Here is a 23,115-nt window from a genome sequence, read left to right as displayed (position 1 = left end):
TTGCTTGTATATTTCATGAACTACCTACTGAAATAAGGGCTAGGGGTCTGTTTCCTCAGAAAGAATATAAAATACATCTCACTTGTCAGTAATATTATTCCTATAAACATGCCCTGTTAAATCTGTGTGAGCTGACACATTAATCTACTGCCTGACTTAAGCTTTGTTATTTTTAAAAGTTTTGAGCTTTATCTTGCCTGGAGCAGATTTCATTTGGTGGTTATATAGAAGAATGCTGACATAGTACCCTTCAGGCTTCCCAAGTCTGCCTGTTTATAAGCATTTATGAGCTGGTGAGACAAGCTTCCAGGTGAACGATACTATACTGGTTTTGTGAGAGTTGATTCTGAATCCGACATCCAGTAACAGAAGGTAATACAAACCATCACATTCAAACTCAATTTTATTACATTTATTTGGAATTTAGTTTGCTTATGGTTATAATCGCACAGGAAAAAAAATATTTTTGACATCAAGGAAGTTGTAGCAAATTTTATCCCAACAGGCATCTGTTCACTTCACATATTACCAACAAACATTTTTTTTATTAAGAAAATGATATTTTCAAAAGTTTACCAAAATTAATTTAGAATTTACTAATAACTAAAAAAGGTATGATTCCCATGATGTTGTAGACTGAAAACAAAATTTTTATTAAGGACAACCTGACATGTTTATACTACAAACACAAAATTGCATTATGAAATTAATAAGTTAATGAACGAAAAGACATACTTCACTAAGGTAAAAATACTTAATTTACAAGTCACTATAGAGTACAACAAAGGGAACAAAAATGAGACCATATAAATTCACTTTTGAAGGATTTTGAGGCTTTTAACTTATATTTTAATATTTTGTTCATATATAGCCAAGAGTAACAGAGAAAGCCAACCTAGGGTCAATCCAAAATTCTGCAGGAGAAACATCAACCAGGGTCGCCGTGTTTGAACATGAGTCATTTCAGGAAGCTAAAAAAAGAATAAAAAACCAGAATAAGATCCAGATATATTCACTGCTGGGAAAAGTTTGGTGGGAAAACATGAGGGACTCTGTTATTCAGAACTTAATAACCTTTAAAATTCCCAAAACAATTGCAAAATGCTTAATACCTACTCTTAACCGAAATTTTTAAATGTAAGATAAATTAAGCTGTTTGATTGTGGTTCAAAGGATCCTAGTGTTGCCAGAAGTCCTAAGATAACATAGTTACCAACTGAAAGCAAACCCTTCTTACTTTTGTTTTTAGAAAATGCTTAGATGTGAAATAGATAATAGATGGAAGGTATTATTTTTTACTGTTCTGTTATGTTTATGAATTTGCTAAATACACTGGTTATTACAAAGCATATATTTGCTTCTTTTCAAAGAGATGACCTCTAGAACAATCAAATTATCATCTCCTAAGGCTGTATTTTATTCTCTGAGAGACAAGTGACCACCTTTTATATTTGTGAAATGCCACGCCATAGGAAGGGAGGTGTTCACTCAAGCATCTTTGTGAAGTGCCTCAACATGTTATTGTTTCACATTCTTTTGAATCCCTGACCCCAAGAAGATCAGAGTGAGTACATCTCTCTTACATCACAGAGAAAGAGTAGGCTCAGATCAAGAGACTTAACCTTGCTATTAGTGACATTTGGGGCTGAATAGTTCTTTGTTGTGGAGATCCTCTTGTGTTCTGTGAAATGTTTAACAGCATCCCTGGCTTCTACCCACTACAGGTCAATTGTCCCTCTGCTCCCAGTCATGACAACCCAAAATGTCTTTAGATGTTGTCAACTACCCCTGTGAGTTAGGGTGGGAATAAAAATCTTTGGTTGAGAACCACTGGAATATTTTATTTAGCAAGAGAAAGGTCAAACATATAAAATATGTGAGGGTTTTAGATTTATGGCACTATAAAATAGGTTGACATATTTATTTAATGCCTATAGAGGAACATCCTGAATGTTCTGTTTGCTTGTGCTTGAGATGGACATTTCTCCATTCTAATTAGCTCAACAGATAGGAGAATTAGGATGATTGCAACCTGCTACTCACACCCCAGCACGGAGCAGTGGATTAAAGGCAATGGGTTTCCTTCTGTTCTGGCATTGTGTATCTCAGACAATATCTGTGATACACAGTTATGCCATCTCAGGTCAAGTAAGGGCTCAAACTTTAGCCTTATTTCCAAATATTGGAATAAGACATTTTATAGTTCCATCTTCTTCTTGTTTTTTTGTGGTTTTTTTTTTACACAAAATAACTAATATTCATTTATAAGATGTGGCTGAATTAATAGCTTCTCTTACCTCCACTGTCTCTAGTGCCACCTAGCTGTTATTCATCTTTGACAAAATAGTACAAGTAGTTTCTGGAAAGATTTTTCTTGGCAAATAGTGACAAAATATGGATCATTTATTGAACCATCATGATTATGAGATGTAATGGAGAAAAATGCTTCAGATGAGGTATAAGCATGGTGATGAAAATGGTTCTTGTTCAATGGATAGAACTTGAGATGAATTTTCAAACCATTAATGTCTTAATGAACCTACATTTAGTAAGCTCCTTTTTATTTCCCCTCTTTGCTTCAAACTTCCACTCAGGATATTTGTTTGGGATGAAGTAGGTCTTGATCAGGGTAGATTTAATAGAAAAAAAAAAAAAACTAATACAAAAAACACAGAGAGAGAATTAGTGTCTAGAGAATTCCTGCAAAAATCAGTTTGTAGTGACTAAATTCCCAAATGCCACAATATCTTGTTAAATTGCTTGATCTATTATTTATCTCACTAGCTTAAGCTTATAGACCTGCTTTTTGCTTATAGTGACATGACAGAACTCAATACGTGTGTTTATAAGAGCTTCCAGTCTCTGCCAGTGGTCCCACTCCCAGTGACAAAACCAATAATTCTTTATTCTGAGTAAGTAGATGGCATCACCCACAAGAAAACATCATGAGTATTTCAGAGCTCCAGGAACCACCATTCATATGAAATACAATGTCTTCTGTGGAGTTTTGCAACAGGTTCCCTGCCTTGATTTTTTTCCCCCAAAAATAATTGGCTCTATGCTAACTTGACATCCATTCAGGTGTGCCTTCTAGCAGCTCATATGTCTCTCAAGGTCTTTCCGAATTCTCTGGCTGAAGCTCTTATGCAATGTTTATTTTCATTTACATTCGTTTTATTGTGCACTTTCTATATCTCCCTCACCCCATTTTCTTCTCATAATCCTAAAAGAGATAAAATTACCAACTCATTATAGCTATTAGGAAACATTGGCTCCGGGAGGAAAATGACTTATCCAAAGTCACACAGATGTGATGTCAGAACTAGGAAAGAAGCCAGGTGACCTCATTACTATAGGAGACATACAAACACAAAGACCAGCTCTCTATGTGAATTCATCTCTATTTTTAGTAACACATTTCTACCTAATTTAAAAAAATGGAAAAATGCAAACACTAAAAATGTCCCAATTAGGCATAAAGTAGTCACTGTATGTGATGAAAATATGTAATACAACATATAGATATTAGGCTGCCTTTGTCATAAAAGATCACATTACTGGTTCTGTTTTTAAGTCAGACAATATGCACCCAACAAAAGCTATAACAGCACACTAACATTGTAAACCTACAGAAGCAGACAAACAATGGAAATTAACATAAATTAACATTTAAAAATAAGTTTAAGGAGATTCTCCTCTTGATATTGAAGCTTTAATTTTAACTTGGGTGGTCTAGCTGAGCTCTCCATGTCCACACATAAATAGGTTTGGTAAGAAAACACAGCTTAGCTTGATTTTGAGACAATACTTGGCTTTCTTTTAGGTGATTATAGATGAACATATGAACCATAATATCTCTTGGGTCCATACCAAAATACCAGAGAGTACTACAGAAAGTCTTTCCAAAAGATACAAATATAAAATGCCAAAGCTCAAACCACATCTGATTACAGCATTTCATTGTTTTGAATACACCCATATATATTTTATACATTTCAATCAGTAAATTTTGAAGGAAAATAAAAGTCCAGATGAATTAACTTTAAGCGTTTACATTTTGTTTTTACTGTGGTTTTTTTTAAAAAACCTCTATAGGAGTTTAAGTGCCACCATCTTTCCCTGGCTTTCAAGAGAGAAAAGCTACCTTTACTTCCAGGGCAATTAAATTCCTTTATTAAATAATTTTACAGATCTTGATTTATACCCTAAGACCAGAGAGGGTGAAATGGTAGAGTATATTGATATTGATGTAAAAGGTAAAAAAAAAAAGAAAAAAAAATGAGAGAGAGAAGAAATGTTAGCAAACAGCCTTGCTTAGAGATAGAGCTAAGAGAAGTGTTCTTGAGATTTCTGCCAGAAAGTTGGAATCCTTGAAGTAAGAAGTAATCTCCTATTTTACCTCCATGCTTAGCAAGTTTCCCAACTCAAATCAGTGGATGCCAAGACATGATAGTCAAGGAGTTGTAATTTTCTGGAAAAATATATTTATCTAAAATGCAACCTTTTAACATGCTATCAAGTTCTTTTCTTCAATTTTGAATCAGGTACAGGAAATTTCCCGAGATGCATATAGTCCACATATTGACTGAGCCTTGTCTACAGTTAATGGTTCCTGCAAGTTCTACTAACTAACTGAGATGTAGTTATGATAGTCAACTGCTAATTAAGATTTCTGAACATTTTAGAACAGCGGTTCTCAACCTGTGGGTCGCGACCCCTTCGGCGGTCGAACGACCCTTTCACAGGGGTCGCCTAAGACCATCCTGCATATCAGATATTTACATTACGATTCATAACAGTAGCAACATTACAGTTATGAAGTAGCAACGAAAATAATTTTATGGTTGGGTCACAACATGAGTAACTGTATTTAAAGGGCCAGACGGTTGAGAACCACTGTTTTAGAAAGTAAATGTTTAAATTTGAGTTCGTTCCCATAACTATATTTCAGTGAAGATGATGCTTTAAAATGAATGCTCACAGAAAATATTAGAACATATCAGGAAAGAAAGTGGACGAATATTAACATCATGTACTATATAATAATTATATACTAGGGAGGACTCATCACAGAGAAGAATGGTCTATAAAACATATTCTGGAACTAGGTTTTTGTCTTTCCTTGTACATGTAAGCTTCAGACTCCTCTGTCATTCAGAACCTCTGTTTATTTCCACCTGTAATCTGAAACTGGCTTCTTACTGGTATAATTAAACACCTATTGCTGGATATTTCATCACTTAACTTCAGTATGGTTCATAAATGTACATACTGAAAAAGAAAGCTCAGCACTCAATGCTTCTAAAATACACTGAAATTTTCAAAGGCCCGTTGTTATTAAAAATTTACAGTTCAAATATAGAAATTCAACATTCATTTATTAAAGACATTTGGTGATCTCTTTGAAGATAAAATTGTAATTTGAATATTTTTTCTCTCTTAGGAAAGTGTAGCTTTTGTCATCATTAACTCTCAAGAGAAATGATTTTCTTTTTCATTCATGAAGCTCACTTTTATGCCATCTTTCTTTCAGAGGGGCCCTAAAGTCCATTGTGCACAAGGAGTCAGGTATACATTTGCATTTGATAAGAAGAACCATTCTTGTCGTTTCAAAAATGTGATAAAAAAAACTCAAACTTATATTGTAGGACATCCTAATTATGCTTAATTAAGAGCACACATTTTGTGGGCTGCTCTAACTCTGTTACATTTGTAAATGGCTTAATTTTGTCCTTTCAAAAGACACAAAGTTGAGAACAAAACGGGAACTTGTTAATGTCACAATTTTGGTTGTAAATCTGCAATTATCTGTTTGCATGTGTAAACTGTACACTTAGTAGTTGAATATCAAAGACTTCTAGTTTCTGGCTTGGCACTTAAAAAGATTAAAATTCTGCCAGTGTGTCTTAACAACCAGAAAAAACTGGGAAAACTGAAAAAACAAAAACTCTTTTTAGATATGTCAGAGAAGTGAGGTCACAGGGCAAACTGCTGGCAAAACACAAGCAGCCAGGGAATACCACTTCCTAGAGCAGAATTTCTTCCAAATTAATGTCAGACACTAAGCCACAGATCCAGGAAGCTCAGAAAACATTAAGCAGGATAAATGCCAAAATACTACCTATAGGCATATCATTTTCAAACTTTAGAAAATCAAAGATTTTTTTAAAATCTTGAAATAAGCCGGGGGGGGGGGGGGGGGGGAAGAAAACATACCTATAGGCGGATGAGCAAGGCTAATAATTACATATAAATTCTCCTCAGAAATTATGTGAGCAAAAAGAATGAAGTGAAATATTTAAAGTGTTGAGAGAGATAAATCACAAACCTAGAATTCTGTGCCCTCAAAATTAACCTTAGGACAAAAGGAGGAAATAAAGATATTCTCAGACACAAAAATTGAAGGAATTTGTTGCCAGTAGGCCACCCTTGCAAAAAGTGTTAAAAGAAGTTTTTCGGAGAAAGAAAAATAATATAGGTCAGAAACTGGAATGTACATAAAGAAAGAACATCAGAAAATGAATAAGTATTTTCTTACTCTTAATTAATCTAACAAATTTTTTCAAAATAATAGTAACAATGCATTAAATTATGTATGCCTGTGTGTGTACACATGCTTATGTATAGTGAAATGAATGACAGCAATGACACAAAGAATGGAAAAATGAATTAAGAATATTTTCTTATTACAATGTGCTTACATTATCCATAAAACAGTATAGTGTTACGTTAAAGTAACATTGGATTAGTTGTATGTATGTTGAAAACTCTAGGGCAACCGCTTAAAAAACTAAAAATGGAAATACAATTAATATACTGAGAAAGGAGTCAAAATGGAATAATATAATGCTCAATTAAAACCACAAGGCAGAAAAGATGTAAAAGATAAAATTAGCAACAAAGAACAAGGTCAAAATTAGGAGACAGTAACAAATATGGGAGATATTTAACCAACTACCAGAGGCCTGATGCACGAAAATTCATGCAAGAGTAGGCCTTCCTTCCCCCAGCTGCCGGCATTGGCTTCCCTCCAGAACCTGGGACCCGGGCTTCCCTCCTCCGGCCACTGGCAGGCACCAGGAATCCTGGCTGCTTCTCTCCTCTGACTGCCCACAGGCACCCAGGACCCGAGCTGGCTTCCCTCTGGTCCCGGTTTCGTCAGGAAGGATGTCCGGTCTAATTAGCATATTACCCTTTTATTATTATAGATATCAGTAATCACTCTAAGTGTCAATGGTCTAAATACACTAATTAAAAGACACTTTTCAGAGTGGATAAAAAATAAGACCCAACTACATGCTGTCTACAAGAAACCTGCTTTAAATATGAAGAAAAAATGTAGATTAAAAGTAAAGGGATGGAGGAAGCTATATCATGCTAACTCTCATCAAAAGTGAGTGAGAGTAGCTACATTAATTTCCAACAGAGCAGTTACCATGGGTAAACATGGACATTAGATAAAGATAAAAGACTCAATACTTCAATAATCTTTAATGTATATGTTACTAACAACAGAGTGTCAAAATATATGAGACAGAACTCAGAGAACTGCAAGGAAAATCAGATGGAGAGCTGGAGACTTTACCACACCTCCTTTAGAAATAGATAGACCAGAAGACTAAAAATCCATAATATCACAGAGGAGCATCTTCAATAAACTGGATATAATTGGCATATATAAACTACTTCAGCCAATAACAGCATAATTAACATTCTTCTCAAGCTCATATAAAACACTCACCTAGACAGACAACATTGTGCCCATAAAACAAACCTTAATAAATTTAAAATAATAGAAATTGTATAACAATGGAATTATACTATAGATCAATGACAAAAGAAAGCTGGGAAATCCCACCAAATACATAGACATTAGGCAACACAGTTCTAAATAATACAAGGGTCAAAGAAGAACCTTTAAGATAAATTAAAACCTATTTTGAACTAAATGAAAATGAAGATGCAATTATCAAGGTTTTGGGGATACAGTAAAAGCAAGGTTTGGAGGGAAATAGTAGAAATGAAGAAAGATAAAAAAAAATTAATAATCCAAACTTCCACCTCAAGAAGCTAGAAGAAGAATATAAAATTAAATCTTAAATGAGAAGAAAAAATAAATAAACCAGAAATTAACAAAATTGAAAACAGTAAATCAATAAAAAGAATCAACAAAGCCATAACCTGATTCTGTGAAAAGATCAATAAAATAAATAAGCCTCTACCCAGGCTAACTACGGAAAAAAGGCACAAATTATTTATATCCAAAATGAAAACAGGGACATCACTACAGTTTTCATGGACAATAAAAGCATAATAAAGAAACATTATAAATAACTCTGTGCCCACAAATTTGTTAACCTAGAAAAAATGCATCAATTCCGTGAAAGACACAATCCGCCAAAACTTACACAAGAATAAGTAGACACTGTATAGGCCTATATCTATAAAATAAAGTAACCTTTCATTCAATACAGAGGGCACTAAACACAGATGGGTTCACTAGCAAATCCTACCAAACATTTAAGGAAGAAATTATGCCAATTTTCTATAATCTTTCAGAAAATAGAAGCTGAAAAAATACTTTCTAACTCATTCTATGGGGCCAGCTTTGTCTTAATACCAAAACTAGACAAAGGTAAAACAAGAAAAAACCACAGACCAATATCTTTCATGAACAGATATGCAAAAAATTCAACAAAATAGTAGTAAATCAAATTTTTAAAAATGTATAAAAAATTATACACCACAAACAAGTGGGATTTTTTTTACAAGGCTGATTTATCATTCAAAAACTGATTAAGATAATCTAGACCAGTGGTTCTCAACCTGTGGGTCGCGACCCCTTTGGGGGTTGAAAGACCCTTTCACAGGGGTCGCCAAAGACCATCGGAAAACACATATATAATTACATATTGTTTTTGTGTTTAATCACTATGTTTTAATTATGTTCAATTTGTAACAATGAAATTGGGGGTCACCACAACATGAGGAACAGTATTAAAGGGTCGCGGCATTAGGAAGGTTGAGAACCACTGATCTAGACTATAGCATCAAGCTAAAAAAGAAAAATTACATGATCATATCAATAAATGCATAAAAAGCACTGACAAAATCCAACATATATCATGATTTAAAAAAAAAAAAACTCCCAGAAAACTGTGAATAGATAGAAACTTCCTGAAATTCATGAAGGGAAGGAAAGGGGAGGGTAAGGAAATGGTAAGGAGAGTAATATAGAAAAAGAGGAGAATAAAAAGAGAACAAAGGGAAATAAAAGGTATACAGACTGGGAAGAAGAAATAAAACTGTCTTTATTTGCACTTGAGATGATCTCTATGTAGAAAATCCAAAAGAATCAACAAAAAAGTACCTGGAACTTATAAGTACATATATCAAGATATAAGGTTAACATACAAAAGTCAATAACTTTTCTATATACCAGGAATGAACAAGTGAAATTTAAATTAAAAATCATTACCATTTACATTAGCACCACAAAATAAAATACTTACTGGTATATATAAATCTAACAAAATAGGTATAAGATCTATATGAAGAAAACTACAAAGCTCTAATGAAAGCTATCAAGGAAAAACGAAATAAATGTAGAAAATTTCCATGTTCATGAACATGACAATGTTGTCAAGATGTCAGTTATTCCATAGACTCAAGAAATGTCAACCAAAATCCTACAAGTTTTTCTATGGATATTGAAACACTGATTCTAAAGTTTACACAGAGATGCAGGACCCAGAATAGCCAACTTAATATTGAAAGAGAAGAACAAAATCGGAAAATTGATACTACCCAACTTCAAGATTTACTGTGAAGGTACCATAATCAACAATGTGGTATTGGTGAAAGTACAGACAAACATACCAATGGAACAGAACAGAGAGGCCAGAAATAGACCCACAGAAATAGACTCAACAGAACTTTGACAAAGATGCAAAAGTGATAAAATGGAACAAAGATAGTCTTTTCAATAAATTGTGCTGGAATTACTGGCATGTACAAAAGAAAGAAAAGAAAACATACACAGGCCTTGGTTATTCCTTGTGACAGAAATGTAAAGGAGGGTGTTAGAGTGCATTTTCTTTTAGCATCCTATTTTATTATTAACTGAGGCCTGGGGCACAAAATTCGTGCATGGGGTGGGGGGATCCCCTCAGCCCAATCTGCACCCTCTCCAATCCGGGACCCCTCGGGGGATGTCCAACTGCTGGTTTAGGCCCGATCCCCTCAGTTTAGGGCCTAATCCAGCAGTTGGACATCCCTCTCAGAATCCGGGACCACTGGCTCCTAACTGCTCACCTGCCTGCCTGCCTGATCAACCCTAACTGCCACCCCTGCTGGACTGGTCACCCTAAACTACGCCGGCTCCCCTTCCCCCCCACTGGCCCAGTTGCCCCCAACTGCCCCCCCCAGTCTGGTCACACCTCACTAACCCCCCTGCTGGCCTAGTCACCCCACACAGCCTGTTCTGTCGTTCATTCAGTTGTGATGGTCGCTTAGGCTTTTATTATTTTAGATCAGTGATGGTGAACCTTTTGAGCTCGGCGTGTCAGCATTTTGAAAAACCCTAACTTAACTCTGGTGCCATGTCACATATAGAAATTTTTGATTATTGCAACCACAGTAAAACAAAGACTTATATTTTTGATATTTATTTTATATATTTAAATGCCATTTAACAAAGAAAAATTAACCAAAAAAAATGAGTTTACGTGTCACCTCTGACGCGCGTGTCATAGGTTCGCCATCACTGTTAATAGATAGTAAGACCCTCAGCACAGATTGAGGAATTGACTCAACAATATCCCCAAATTGGGAGAGGTGTTCCTATTGACACAGGTAGGGCCTATTTTGAATTTAGGTCTTTTTAAATTAGCAGTTGTGTTCACAGAAAAGCTTAATACAGCAGTCTTAATTTTTCTTATCAAGCAAGAAAGCAAAGACCACAGGATCTCTATGTACCTGGAATTACCAAACTTAGAGGCTTTTTATTAAGTTATTTATTAAAATTCATCATTAGATATTTTGTTAAATATTTAAATACAGAATATTATAGATTCCTAAATTGCAATGGTATCTGCCCATGGGAATTCATGAAAAATAAATGAAAACAGAAGATAAATGAAATTTTCCTTTTTGAAAATTGAGCTATAGGACACAGACCATGACATTGTCATTCACAATTACGAAAGACAAAAATGTTACCTGCTTTTCACTGGTACTTAACATTTTACCTCACTATTATTTTTCCTTAGGGAAAGTCAATTCAGCTAGAAAAATTTTTACTGATTTAGCTCAGCAAAGAGAGTCATCAGGCAGCTTTAGCATTTTCCTAAAAGATGGATTACTTTGGAAGATATATGTTTGTGTGTATGTACATGCACAGGCATGATTTTAGGAGACTCACTAGAAGAAAGGAAACACAAGTAGCAGAAAAATACAAATATTTCTGGTAGTCATTTTTTTCAAATTACAGAGTTCAGCATTCATCCAAGTTGTGTCTATTAATCATTTTCTCAGTAGAAAATAACCTACGTGTAGGATTTGACTAGTTTTAGAGAAAGATAATAGAAATCTTCCAGAAGTGTTGGTATGAATGATTCATCCTTCTTGCTTTTGTGAAGAAATAATTGTGAATGTTAAATTATATTAATTTTGCTGCTGAAGTGGCTTTTAAATGCTTGTCTTTTTTTCACATCAAAAAAGTATTTGAAATGGTGTCAGTTGTATTTATTGATTTTAAATACGATATATGTTGAAAGCAAATATGTATGTCAAGGCCATTTTACATGTGGTTTTCAAACAAAATATTCCTTTTCAATGCATGGATATTGTTTAAAGGGCATTACATCTAGGTATTGCCAAACTATAAAGAAAGGATAACTTACTTGTTTTTTGGATGGAGAAAGAACTTATTTACCAGAGCTGAACTGCATTGGATTTACCTAGATTTCTCTGAGAAAGAAACACTCAATCAAACAATACACTGGAATATAAAAAATAATGGACAGGAGGGAATCAGATCAGTATCCTAAAAGTATAGATTCTATTTTAGTTTAATTTCATAGTCGGGTGATTATGAGGCGAAGCCTAGCTAGAAACAGCTGTTTTGTGTCAATTTATGTTCTTTTCACCAATTCACTATGTTGGAGCTGTTACATTTACTGAACTTAAACAATTGTAGACAAGCCAATGGATGCTTTTCACCTGGACTATTGGTGATCCTATTTATTGACTGGGCTTAATTAATATTCAATCTTATTTTTGTGTATTTGGGTATATTTTAAAAGCAAAGGATCTTAAGTTCAAATTCAAAATACTTTTTACACTACCTTTCGTACAAGAAAATTTATCTGGAAATTGGAAAATGCTCCAGGCAAAGTCTGGCTGAGATTTTACTTGGAGGAGACACTTGCAGGAAGAGGAGAGATAAGCAAATTGCTCTAAGTGGCTGTTTTTCAATCTTGCTGTATCCTCCCCCATTATTATATAAGTGAAATTAAGATTGCAGGAACTTTAATAATAGTCTCAACAAGGAAGTTAATTTTTAAAAGAACGTCTGCAAAAAATGTACAGAGGGAAGGCCGTTACATTGGGAGAACTGTGTAGTGGTGGAGGCTGGAAACAATATTGTCAACTGATCTGCCTTGATGTACTCAGAGGGGGCACCTGAATTTTGGGTTGTTTTATTTGGTTCAGCATGAATTGGTGAGTGCTTCTTTCTCTGAGTTACAGCCCTCCCCTGTCAGCTTGGGTGTTATTAATGCATTGGGTCCTGGGCAGTCGTCCAGTTCCACCGATACTAGGGACATCTTCAGCTACATTCATAGTGAGAGCTCCTTGAAGTTGCCATGCACCTATTGCTATGGAAACCGTCTCACAGGATCTAAAACCTTAGGAAAATTGCCTAAAGATTTGAAACTTGTTTCAGGTCCAAAATAAACCTTCCCTTGGCATAACCTATTTATATTTTTAATAAATTAATTTAGTATTTAAATAGTCACATTTGTTAAAAATAAAATCTCTCTTATCCAAACTGCTGAAGAAAACAATATTCTCAGAGCTTGTCTTTTCCTCATCTTTGAGAACTTTCGTAGATGGTAGAGAAGGTAGAGCTGAGAAATCCTCTTGACTTTCAGTCTGAGGAGTTTCTTACAAGGAACTCGGTTCTGAGCATGAGATGCTCTCTTTCCAAGTACAACTACACCAAGGTTAGCATCACAAGGATATATTCATCTTCTATAGCTGCTGTTAACAAACTACCATTAACATGGTGGCTTATAACACAAATTTATTATCTTATAAGTATCTTACAGGGTCCCCAGGCTAATTTAAATGGGTCAGCTGTGCTGCTCTCCTTTCTGGAGCCTGGAGAGAATCTGTTTCCTTGCTGTTTCCAGCTTCTGGAGGCTCCCTGAATTCCTTTTCTCCTGGACCCCTTCCTCCATCTTTAAAGTCAGCAATGCCAAATCCCTCTGCCCCTGCTCCTGTTATCACAAACCTTTCTCTGATTCCTGTTGGAGAAGCTTTTCCACTTTTAAGTACTTATGTGATTAGATTTGGACCGCAGATAATCTAGAATTATCTCCCCTTCTCAAAGTCCTAAACCTTAATCACATCTGCCAGTCCCATTTGACATGTAAGATAACACATTCACAAATTCCCAGGATTAGGACATGTATATCTTTGGGTTAAGGGTGGGTCATTACATGTATAGAGAATAAATCTCATGAAATCTTTGTAGCAAACATGAGAATATGAAAGATAGCAAACCAATAGAACTGATTATAACCCAGATTAAGAGAAAGTGGATAAACAAGATAAATGGATACTAACCTATCCATCACAGAGATTATTGATTGTATCAGATGCTTCTGTTGTATGACACTTCAAATATTCTATCTTACTTTCCACAGATAGGTGGAAGACAAAAGGATCAAAAAGATATTCTGTGCCAACAGTGGGCAGGAAAGCAGATGTGACTATATTAATGCCAGACAAAGAAGATTTCAAGACAAGGAGTTATACCAGAGATAAAAAGGGACCTTTCAGCATGACAAAATGTGGATTCATCAAGAATCCTATATAATAAAAGGCTAATATGCAAATTGTCCCCACAGGCAGGAGTTCAACCAACTGGGAGTTAGACATGCACTGACCACCAGGGGGAGGTGCAGAACATGGCAGACATTGGCAATGTGGTGCTGGCAGCTGGCAGCAGGCAGCAGTGGAGGTGCTGCCGACCCCGATGGGTCCCAATGAGAGTGGGACCGGCGGGATGGTGGAGCAGGTGAGGGGGCGGCACCAGGCCAAGGCAGGTGCAAAGGGAGGCTCCAGACAGCAGCCGGCAGCCTATGGGGACTCTACCTGTGCACGAATTTCGTGCACTGGGCCTCTAGTATATAATAATCCTAAATAGTCATGCATCTAATAACAGAAATTCAATCACATAAAGCAAAATTGATAGAACTAAGAACAAAATAGGCAAACCCATGAATATAGGTTTATATCCTATACTAGTGGCCCAGTGCACGAAATTTGTGCATGGAGGAGGGGGTGTTCCACAGCCTGGCCTGCTCCCTCTCCAATCTAGGACCACTCGAAGGATGTGCTACTGCCGGTTTACAGGGATCAGGCCTAAACCTGCAGTCGGACTGCTGGCTCCTAACCACTCACCTGCCTGCCTGCCTGCCTGATTGCCCCTAACCACTCTGCCTGCCAGCCTGCTCGCCCCCAACTGCCACCCGCTGCTGGCCTGCTTGCCCCCAAATATGCCGCCCCCACCAGCCTGCTCACCCCCAACTGCCCCCCCTGCTGGACTGCTCACCCCCACCTCCCCTCCCCACTGGCCTGCTCGCCCCCAACTGCCCCCCTGCTGGCCTGCTCACTCCAAACTGCAACCCCCGCTGTCCTGATCACCTCCGACTGACGCCCACTGATGGCCTGTTTGCCCCCAAGTGGCCCCCCTGCTGGTCTGCTTACCCCCAACGGCCCTGCCCCCCACTAGCCTGATCACCCACAACTGCCCTCCCCTCTTGGCCTCTAACTGCCTCAACCTCGGCCCCACCACCATGGCTTTGTCCAGAAGAACGTCCAGAAGGTCTCCTGGAAGGTCTCCCAGTCTAATTAGCATATTACCCTTTTATTAGTATAGATAGAGGCCTGGTGCATGGGTGGGGGCCTGCTGGTTTGCCCTGAAGGGTGTCCTGGATCAGGGTGGGGGTTCCCTTGGGATGTGGGGTGGCCAGGGTGAGGGGCCTGTGGTGGTTTGCAGGCCAGCCACGTCCCCATGGGGTGAGGATCCCCGCTGAGGTGCCTGGCCAGCCTGGATGAGGGCTGATGGCTGTTTGCAGGCTGACCCCGGTGACTCAAGCTCCTTGTCCCTCCTTTCTTTCGTTTTTTTTTAAGCACCTCGTTGAGTGTAGGGAAGCAGGTATCTGGGATTTATTTATCTTCTATAATTGAAACTTTGTAGCCTTGAGCAGAGGCCAGGCTGGCCAGGGCAGGCGGGAAGCTTGGCCTCCTCCATCGCAAGGGGCAACCCAAGCCTCCTGCTCACTTTAGCTCCGTGGCCACTGCCATCTTGGTTGGGTTAATTTGCATACTCGCTCCTGACTGGCTGGTGGGCGTGGCTTGTAGGTATAGCGGAGTGACACCAATTTGCATGTTTCTCCTTTATTAGTGTAGACTAGAGACCTGGTGCACAAAAATTTGTGCACTCGGGGGGGAGGGGCCCTCAGGCCGGCCTGTACCCTCTTGCAGTCTGGGACCCCTCAGGAGATAACGACCTGCTGACTTAGGCCTACTCCTGGGTGGCAGAGGGCAGGCCCAATCCCTAGGTGCAACCCCTGGTCCGGCTCAGAGCAGGGCTGATTGGGGAGTTGGGGCACCGCCCCCTGTCATGCACATAGCAGGGTGGATCGGGAGGTTGCGATGCCACCCTCAGTCACGCTCAGGGTAGGGCCGATTGGGGGGTTGGGGCACTGCCCCCGTCACACTCAAGGCAGGATCGATGGAGAGGTTGCGGTGCCACGCCCTGTCACTCACAGAGCAGGGCCCATCAGGGGGTTGGGGAGCTCCCCCGTCACGCACAGAGCAGGGCTGGTCAGGGGGTTGAGGAGCTCCCCCTGTCACAGAGTAGGGCCGATAGGGGAGTTGGGGCACCGTCCCCTGTCACACACAGAGCAGGGTGGATAAGGGGGTTGGGGCGGCACACCCTGTCACACTCAGGGCAGGGCCGATGGGGAGGTTATGGCTCTACCCCGTCACACACAGAGCAGGGCCCATGGTGGGGGGGCGGGGAGGTTGGGGTGCCGCACCCTGTCACACAGAGAACAGGGCTGATCAGGGGGTTGGGGCACCTTCCCCTGTCATGAACAGAGCAGGGCGGATAGGGAAGTTATGGTCCCGCCCCCTGTCACACACAGAGCCACAGGGCGATCAGGGGGTTTGGGTGCTTCCCCCTGTCACGCTGATCCCGATGCCGGGAGGCATATTACCCTTTTACTATATAGGATAGAGGCCTGGTGCATGGGTGGGGGCTGGCTGGTTTGCCCTGAAGGGTGTCCTGGATCAGGGTGGGGGTCCCCACTGGGGTGCCTGGCCAGTCTGGGTGAGGGACTGAGGGCTGTTTTCAGGCTGGGACTGAAGCTCACAACTGCTCCTTTTTTTCTTTTTTTTTTTTATTCTGGGCCAGCTTTAGCTCTGAGGCTTGGCTCCAGCTCTTAGGCCTCCGCTGCTGAAAGCAGGTATCTGGTTTGTCTGGGTTCTATAATCGAAACACTGTTTCAACTCCAGCTCTGAGATCCTGGCTGGCTGAAAGCAGGTTTCTGGGGTTTTGTTTAGCTTCTATATTTGTAACAATGTTTCAAACTGCAAGCTCAGAGGCCAGCAGCGGCAGGCGGGGAACGTTGGAGTCCTCCGTCACTGAAGCAAGCAAGCCTCATGTTCGCTTCAAGCTGCCTGGCTGCCGGCTGCCATCTTGGCTGGCAATTAATTTGCATATCGCCCTGATTAGCCAATGGGAAGGGTAGCAGACGTACGGCTAATTGCCATGTTTCTCTTTTATTAGATAGGATAATAAAGAGCTAATATGCTCATTAGACTGAACAGTAGAACCACCCAGAGGACCTTCCAAATGACCATCCAGACGACCCTCTGGATGAAGCCAGGGCTGCGAGGGTCGGCTGGGGCTACAAGGGCCGGCAGAGGCAGTCAGGGCTGCAAGGACCAAGCCCCTTGCATGAATTTCATGCATCTGGTCTCTAGTTTTAACATAATTTCCTCAATAATTACCAGAACAAGTGGAGAAAAAAGAAAGATACAGAATTTGAATACAACTATCAACATTCACAGAGCCCTATACCCAACAACTGCTGTACTCATGTACTTTTCACATGCACAAGGAGCCACTGACCAGGATAGATCATATGCTGGGCCATAAAACAAGTCTCAAAAATTTAAAAAACTAAATATATATTCTTTATGATGGAATTAAAGTCGATAGGTAAAAGATATTTAGAAAAGTCCCAAATATTGAGAAATTAAGCAACATACTTCTATATTACATATGGCTCAAAAAATTACCTGGGAAATTTTAAAACATTTAAAAATAGTTAGTATTGAAAACACAACATACTAAAATACCAGGATTCAGCTAAAGTCATGCTAGAGGAAAATTTATAACTTTAAATGCTAAGATTAGTAAAGAAAACAAGATTTAAAATTAATGACATATCATTCTACCACATAAAGCAAGTAAATAAACAGAAAAATACAAAATGAGTAGAAGGAAGGAAATAAGAGATAAGAGCAGAAATAATAGAGAAAATCGTGAAAGAATGGTAGCTAATCACTGTCAGTTTTTCTACTTATGGAATTTGTGCTTCCTGTTCATGCAAACATTAGCACTGTCAGATCACCTTTATCTTGAAGAGAATACACCAGAGTATATTTTCACTGAACTTGAAGATGTTACTACCACCTGGTTCTTTGAGGTCCTTATATCACTGGAACAACCAACAGTTCAATATTGGTAGGAGTAATCGTCACTGGTTACCTTGAGAGTAGGGGTTATTGTTACACAATGGAGTAAGCAAGGAACATAGCCAGGAACCTGGGGATTCTTTGAAGCATCTCTTGGTGCTTCCATGCCTATTGACAATGGTGAACACCCAACTACAGGAAACATGACCTGACAAGGTCAAAGAAGATCTCTCAGGTGAAGCCTGGGCTTCCCTCTGAGGGAAGAAATCTAGGTCAGCCAAAGGGTTACCTGAAGATGAGGAGGATCAAGACTGGGTGCTGGAGGAGAAGGCTGATGAATATCAAATATGGCCTCAAGACCCGAAGTGTTTGGAGCTTGTTTCACTAACCATTTTGTAGTAAGTCTTTGTGGAGTTTTGGCTGGCTACCATCGTGAAGGGACTTTGACATATATGTGACTTAGAAGTAAATGAGAACATGAGCATATTTGAGTGGTGAAAGGGGTCAACTGTTAATGGACATCACTCGTGCTATTCTATATTCTCTCAGCACCATCTCTCTCTCTAGCCACACTTGCAGAGACCAGTTCCAACAAAGTGTTGATCTGTTTTGCATAGAGCCTTGCTTCAGGCCCATACTGCATTCCCCTGTCTCCTGCCCTGGGTTTCTCTGATGTGATGGCATGGCACTGCCACAGGAACTCCCTGGGCACTCAGGCATGTATAACCTGAGAGGGGGGTGATCATGTTTGTGGGCCCAGCTTTGAACAATGGGGACAGGCGTTCCTTCAGAAGGTCCTATGATGTTATGGATCCCCCAGAGTGGTGGTCAATTTAATAAAAACACATTGTTTTATTGACTTTTCATCCTTCTCTGTTTTACTTGATCTGCCCTTTAGCCCTGCTCCCTGGGATCACCTTCCAAATGAATTGCCTTCACTCAAGTCTTTGTCTCAGCCTCTGCTTAGAGAAAACTTGGTCTAGGACAGGGGTGGGCAACCCCTGGCACGCGTGCCAAACATGGCACGCCAGTAACTTTTGCTGGCACGCGAAACCCTCTCTTATAATCTTCCATTTACAATTTTTTTCTTAATATTGACTTTTTTTATTTTTCAGATAAATTCAGTGTAGGTGCATCTTAGATAAATAAATAATTTTACATAACAAGTTATCTTAAAGACCATAGACATGGATTGATGAGAGAGGGGAAGAGCAATTTCTATGCCTCTGCCTTAACTCTCCCTGCCTTCCTAGATCCGACCAGTGTTTTGGTTTCATCCACATACTCTTGTGAATCTTTGTTCTCAGTGATGAATTTTGTTAAGTCTCGTAGTAGGAGTAGCCTGACAGATGAAAGTAGTAGCTCGTGCATATCTCTGAAGGTCACGAAATATAAACCTGATGTAAAATCTCTGTCATCAGTGATGCAGCAGCAAAAGTCCCACTGATAATATCAAACGGAGTCATAAAGTTTTCTGTCGGACTATCAGTGTACATGTATACATTAAAAAAATAAATGTATTTTTTATCATCATATACTGTGTTTTTGTCGCTCGAATGAATTTTATTATTTCTTCAAGGTTCTTCATATACGTACACCTTAAGAGATATCAAGTAGGCGTAACATGTTCTCAAAAAATTAGGGTTGGCACGCAGAAGAATTTTGAGTCAGAGATTTTGCTGATTTTGGCACGCACTCACAAAAAGGCTGCCCACCCCTGGTCTAGGACATGGATCTTCCTAACAGAGAATGCTTTTCCTCTGCCCACCCAGAGCTATATGCATCCTTCATTTTCTTTATAAACCATGCTATGCAACTAGAAGTGAGTGCGCTTGGATGGGGCAACACCTCTTGGGAGAATTCAGGCTGGCAGGTTTCCAGAAGACCTTCTATCTTGTTGACTTCATTGCTAATAGCCCCATTTTTGCCCCTAGTTCTTTTACTTTTAGGACTTTGAAACAACACACCCAGTTTCTTTAAACAAACAAGGAAAGCAAAAATCTAGCTAATCTTTCCTCATTAACCCTGCTGGTAAATTTCCAGGGTTTAGTAAATAACCCGTGTGTGGAAGTGTTCCCCCTTACCCTTCAGTTGTTGTCATTTATTTTCTTTGCTATTTACAGAGTCGTGAAACCTTGTTTTCTTTGCTTTAAATGCAAAAGACTGTTTTCTTTGGCACAGTCCCAGAGTACAGCAACGGTTAAATTTGCTGCTGTGTGAAAGAGCCGGATTTGTTTAGAAGTTACGCAAAAGGCCGTGAGAGCAGGCGGCCTGGACGATAGGAAGTAACCCCAGGAAGCTCGGGGTATTTTATTTCCTGTCCTCTGTGCCAGCATGCTGGTTTTTCCTGGGCCAATAGTAATTTGAAGTAAGGTCAAGATCTATTCTAGTTGGAATCTCATAGGATATCAGGCACATTGCTTTCTTACAAGCAATTTCTTACCCTTCCAAAATCAGAAGAAACATTGAGGAGAAAACGACATATGTAGCTCAGGGTTCTACGTGACAAATGGCTCTTGACAAGCTTCTCAGGCCAATCTTGGGAGAGTAGTCTCCCTAACAAAGAAAATGAATTGACTGCATACATACACATCCATCATACTTGAAGACAGTGTAAAAAAATAATAATAATTCAATAAAAAACAAACGTCAAAGGAATATAGCAACTGCTCCCAACTGATTCCTAAAGAGAAAAGAAATTAGGAAGCTGGAAATCAGGAGGCTCAAGAGTGAATGTGAGGACTGATATAGAGACATTGTAAACAAAAGGTTACCTCTCAACATTCAATGATGAGTGACAGCTGTGCTTTTGAAATGCCAAAGGTTAAGAAATACAGGGTTCTCAAACTGGAAAGGTCAAAGGATCATGTACATTGACCTTGGGTTGGAGGTTGGGGTTCAGAAAAGGGCGAGGGGTAGAATTTGCCCCAATTTGAGCTATCTTCACTATCAAGATTGGGAACTTTCCTGAGTATTATAAATAACATGTGAGAATATGTCTAAACATGGAATTGCACTTTCGAGTTTCCTCATCTATTTGAATCTTAGGAGAATTAAGGAAAACAACTGGAAAGTCAAAGGCATTTACCATAGAATTGAAAATGGTGGTCTTCACGTGAAGAGTTCTCATTGAACTTTACTTCCAGAAGCACTGTTATTCTGATGCTATCAGCATGGGTTCCTGCCTTCTAGGTTTTTTTCTTTATGGAACATTTCTCTTTATTTACTTCCAGGACAGTACCTGGATTCTGCCACATCATTAGTCCATCCCAATGGTCCTGTTCTATATATTATCTTCACAATAGTTTATTTCACTTTCTGCTTGAGGATATGTAATCACGTATTTCACTTTCACTCAGATTGGTGATCTATTGTTTCTCAGTATTAAATATTTCTTTTGATAATTTGTAACATTTTTATTTACCTTATTCTAACTTATGAAAAAGGATCATCATTAATGACTTTCATCTTAAGATATTTAAGTTGTAAGTAAATTTACTAGAAAGTGACCTTAGAAAAGACTGGTTTATCTGATGAAGACCAGAGTTTAGAAGGCAAAAAAAAATTAAACTTTTTAGGTTTAATTTTTATAAGATTATAGGGGATGAAAAGTGATGGCTGAGTTACCATTGGTGTCAGCAAGGATACCGTTAGGAAATATATGTTGCAATTTTAGAGGCCTGATACTACAACAGTCTTTCTTATTTCACCACATGATAACCCTCTGGCAATTAAAAGTTAAAGATAAAATCATTATTTTTAAAAGTAAAGTTGGTTCATTAAGTTAAACAGCTATTTGATGCAATAACAAACTTAGTTGAACTATTTCCCAATATATTAAAAAACTAAAGGCCCAGTTCACAAAATTCATGCACGGGGGGTGGGGGGGTGGGGGGAATTGTCCCTCAACCTGGCCTGCGCCCTCTCCAATCTGGAACCCCTCAGGGTATTTCTGACTCCCGGTTTAAACCCAATCTCACAGGGATCAGGCATAAACCGGCAGTCGGACATCCCTCTCACAATCTGGGACTACCAGCTCCTAACTGCTTCTGCCTGCCTGCCTGCCTGCCTGATTGCCCCTAACTGCTTCTGCCTGCCAGCCTGATCGCCCCCTAACTGCTCCCCTGCAGGCCTGATTGACACCTAACTGCTCCCCTGCCAGCCTGATCACCCACAACTGCCCTCCCCTGCCAGCCAGATTGCCCCCAACTGCCCTCCCCTGCCGCAACCATCCTCCTCCACCAGGACCCGCCTCCTCTGCAAGAGGCGCGGAGACACCCGGACTGGCCTCCTCTGCACCACGCAGAGCCACAGGACCGCCAGGCCTCACCGTGTGGAGTGGCCACTGGCCCCGCCTCCGCTGTGTGCGCAGCCATCTTGTGACGATGTTGTGCAAGAGCATGACACCACCTAGGCTTTTATTATATGGGATACCTGCCTGTTTAATTGAATTTTTCATTTTATAGCTGGAAGTATAGACATCAAATACAGAGGCAAAGCCAGGAGAATCAACTGATGAGCACTTTTTTGATAATTATAAAGTTTTCATTCATTCCACTTTAGTTCACTAAAAGAATGTCAATATTTTCTGTCTCAACTTGTTTCCTTCTGCTTTAACTTACTTTCTTGGATTGCAGAGAATATTTCTTTAGTCTTTTATGTATTCTTCTCATTCTTCTCCCCCTCTATTCTTTCATTTTATTGTTTTTTTCTCTGTTTTACATTTTCAATGTTTAGAAAAACAAAAAGGAAAAGCCACAAAGCTTACCATTTCCACCAAGGACAAGTATAAGAACATCCCGGCAGTAACTGTCAGGATCCAATTTTGAACACAAGGATCAGTTGATACTGAGAGGCCAACGTACAGTCCTATGAAGGCAGTTAGAGCACTTATGAAATTCATCAGGATGGCAATTTTAATAGGAAGCCCAGAGCTTAGGAGCACAGCAAAGTCTCCTAAATTTTAAGGAAAAAAAAAAGAAAATATAATGATCGATTCACAGATGATGGCTTTGTCAGAGTAATGTGCTATTAGGTTGTTTCAAATGTCAGCAACTGGGATCAATTTTATAAGTTAAGTTGAATGATCAGTTAAGAAGCCATTTTCCTATATTT

The 23,115-nt window shown here is 39.3% G+C and overlaps 1 protein-coding gene across 8 annotated transcripts in view; it reads right to left on the bottom strand.

Moving 5' to 3' along the window:
* Nucleotides 1-385: 385 nt before the first annotated feature.
* Nucleotides 386-23,115, bottom strand: part of SLC39A12 (solute carrier family 39 member 12) — a 73,533-nt gene continuing 50,803 nt past the window's right edge. For 4 of the 8 annotated variants that reach the window (XM_081097778.1, XM_081097779.1, XM_081097782.1 and 1 more), the window contains 2 exons: nt 22,769-22,956; nt 386-971 (listed from right to left, as the gene is read on the bottom strand). In XM_081097778.1, the coding sequence (XP_080953904.1) occupies nt 843-971; nt 22,769-22,956 (317 nt within the window). In that variant the 3' untranslated portion in view covers nt 386-842. Of the gene's footprint in view, nt 972-20,443; nt 20,557-22,768; nt 22,957-23,115 lie in introns of all 8 variants that reach the window. The other 4 variants (XM_081097783.1, XM_081097780.1, XM_081097784.1 and 1 more) reach the window with 2 other exon arrangements.

This window comes from Myotis nattereri (assembly GCF_964212035.1).
Source record: "Myotis nattereri genome assembly, chromosome: 1".
NCBI classification, from domain to species: Eukaryota; Metazoa; Chordata; class Mammalia; order Chiroptera; family Vespertilionidae; genus Myotis; species Myotis nattereri.
This window is presented reverse-complemented; position numbering and strand designations above follow the sequence as displayed.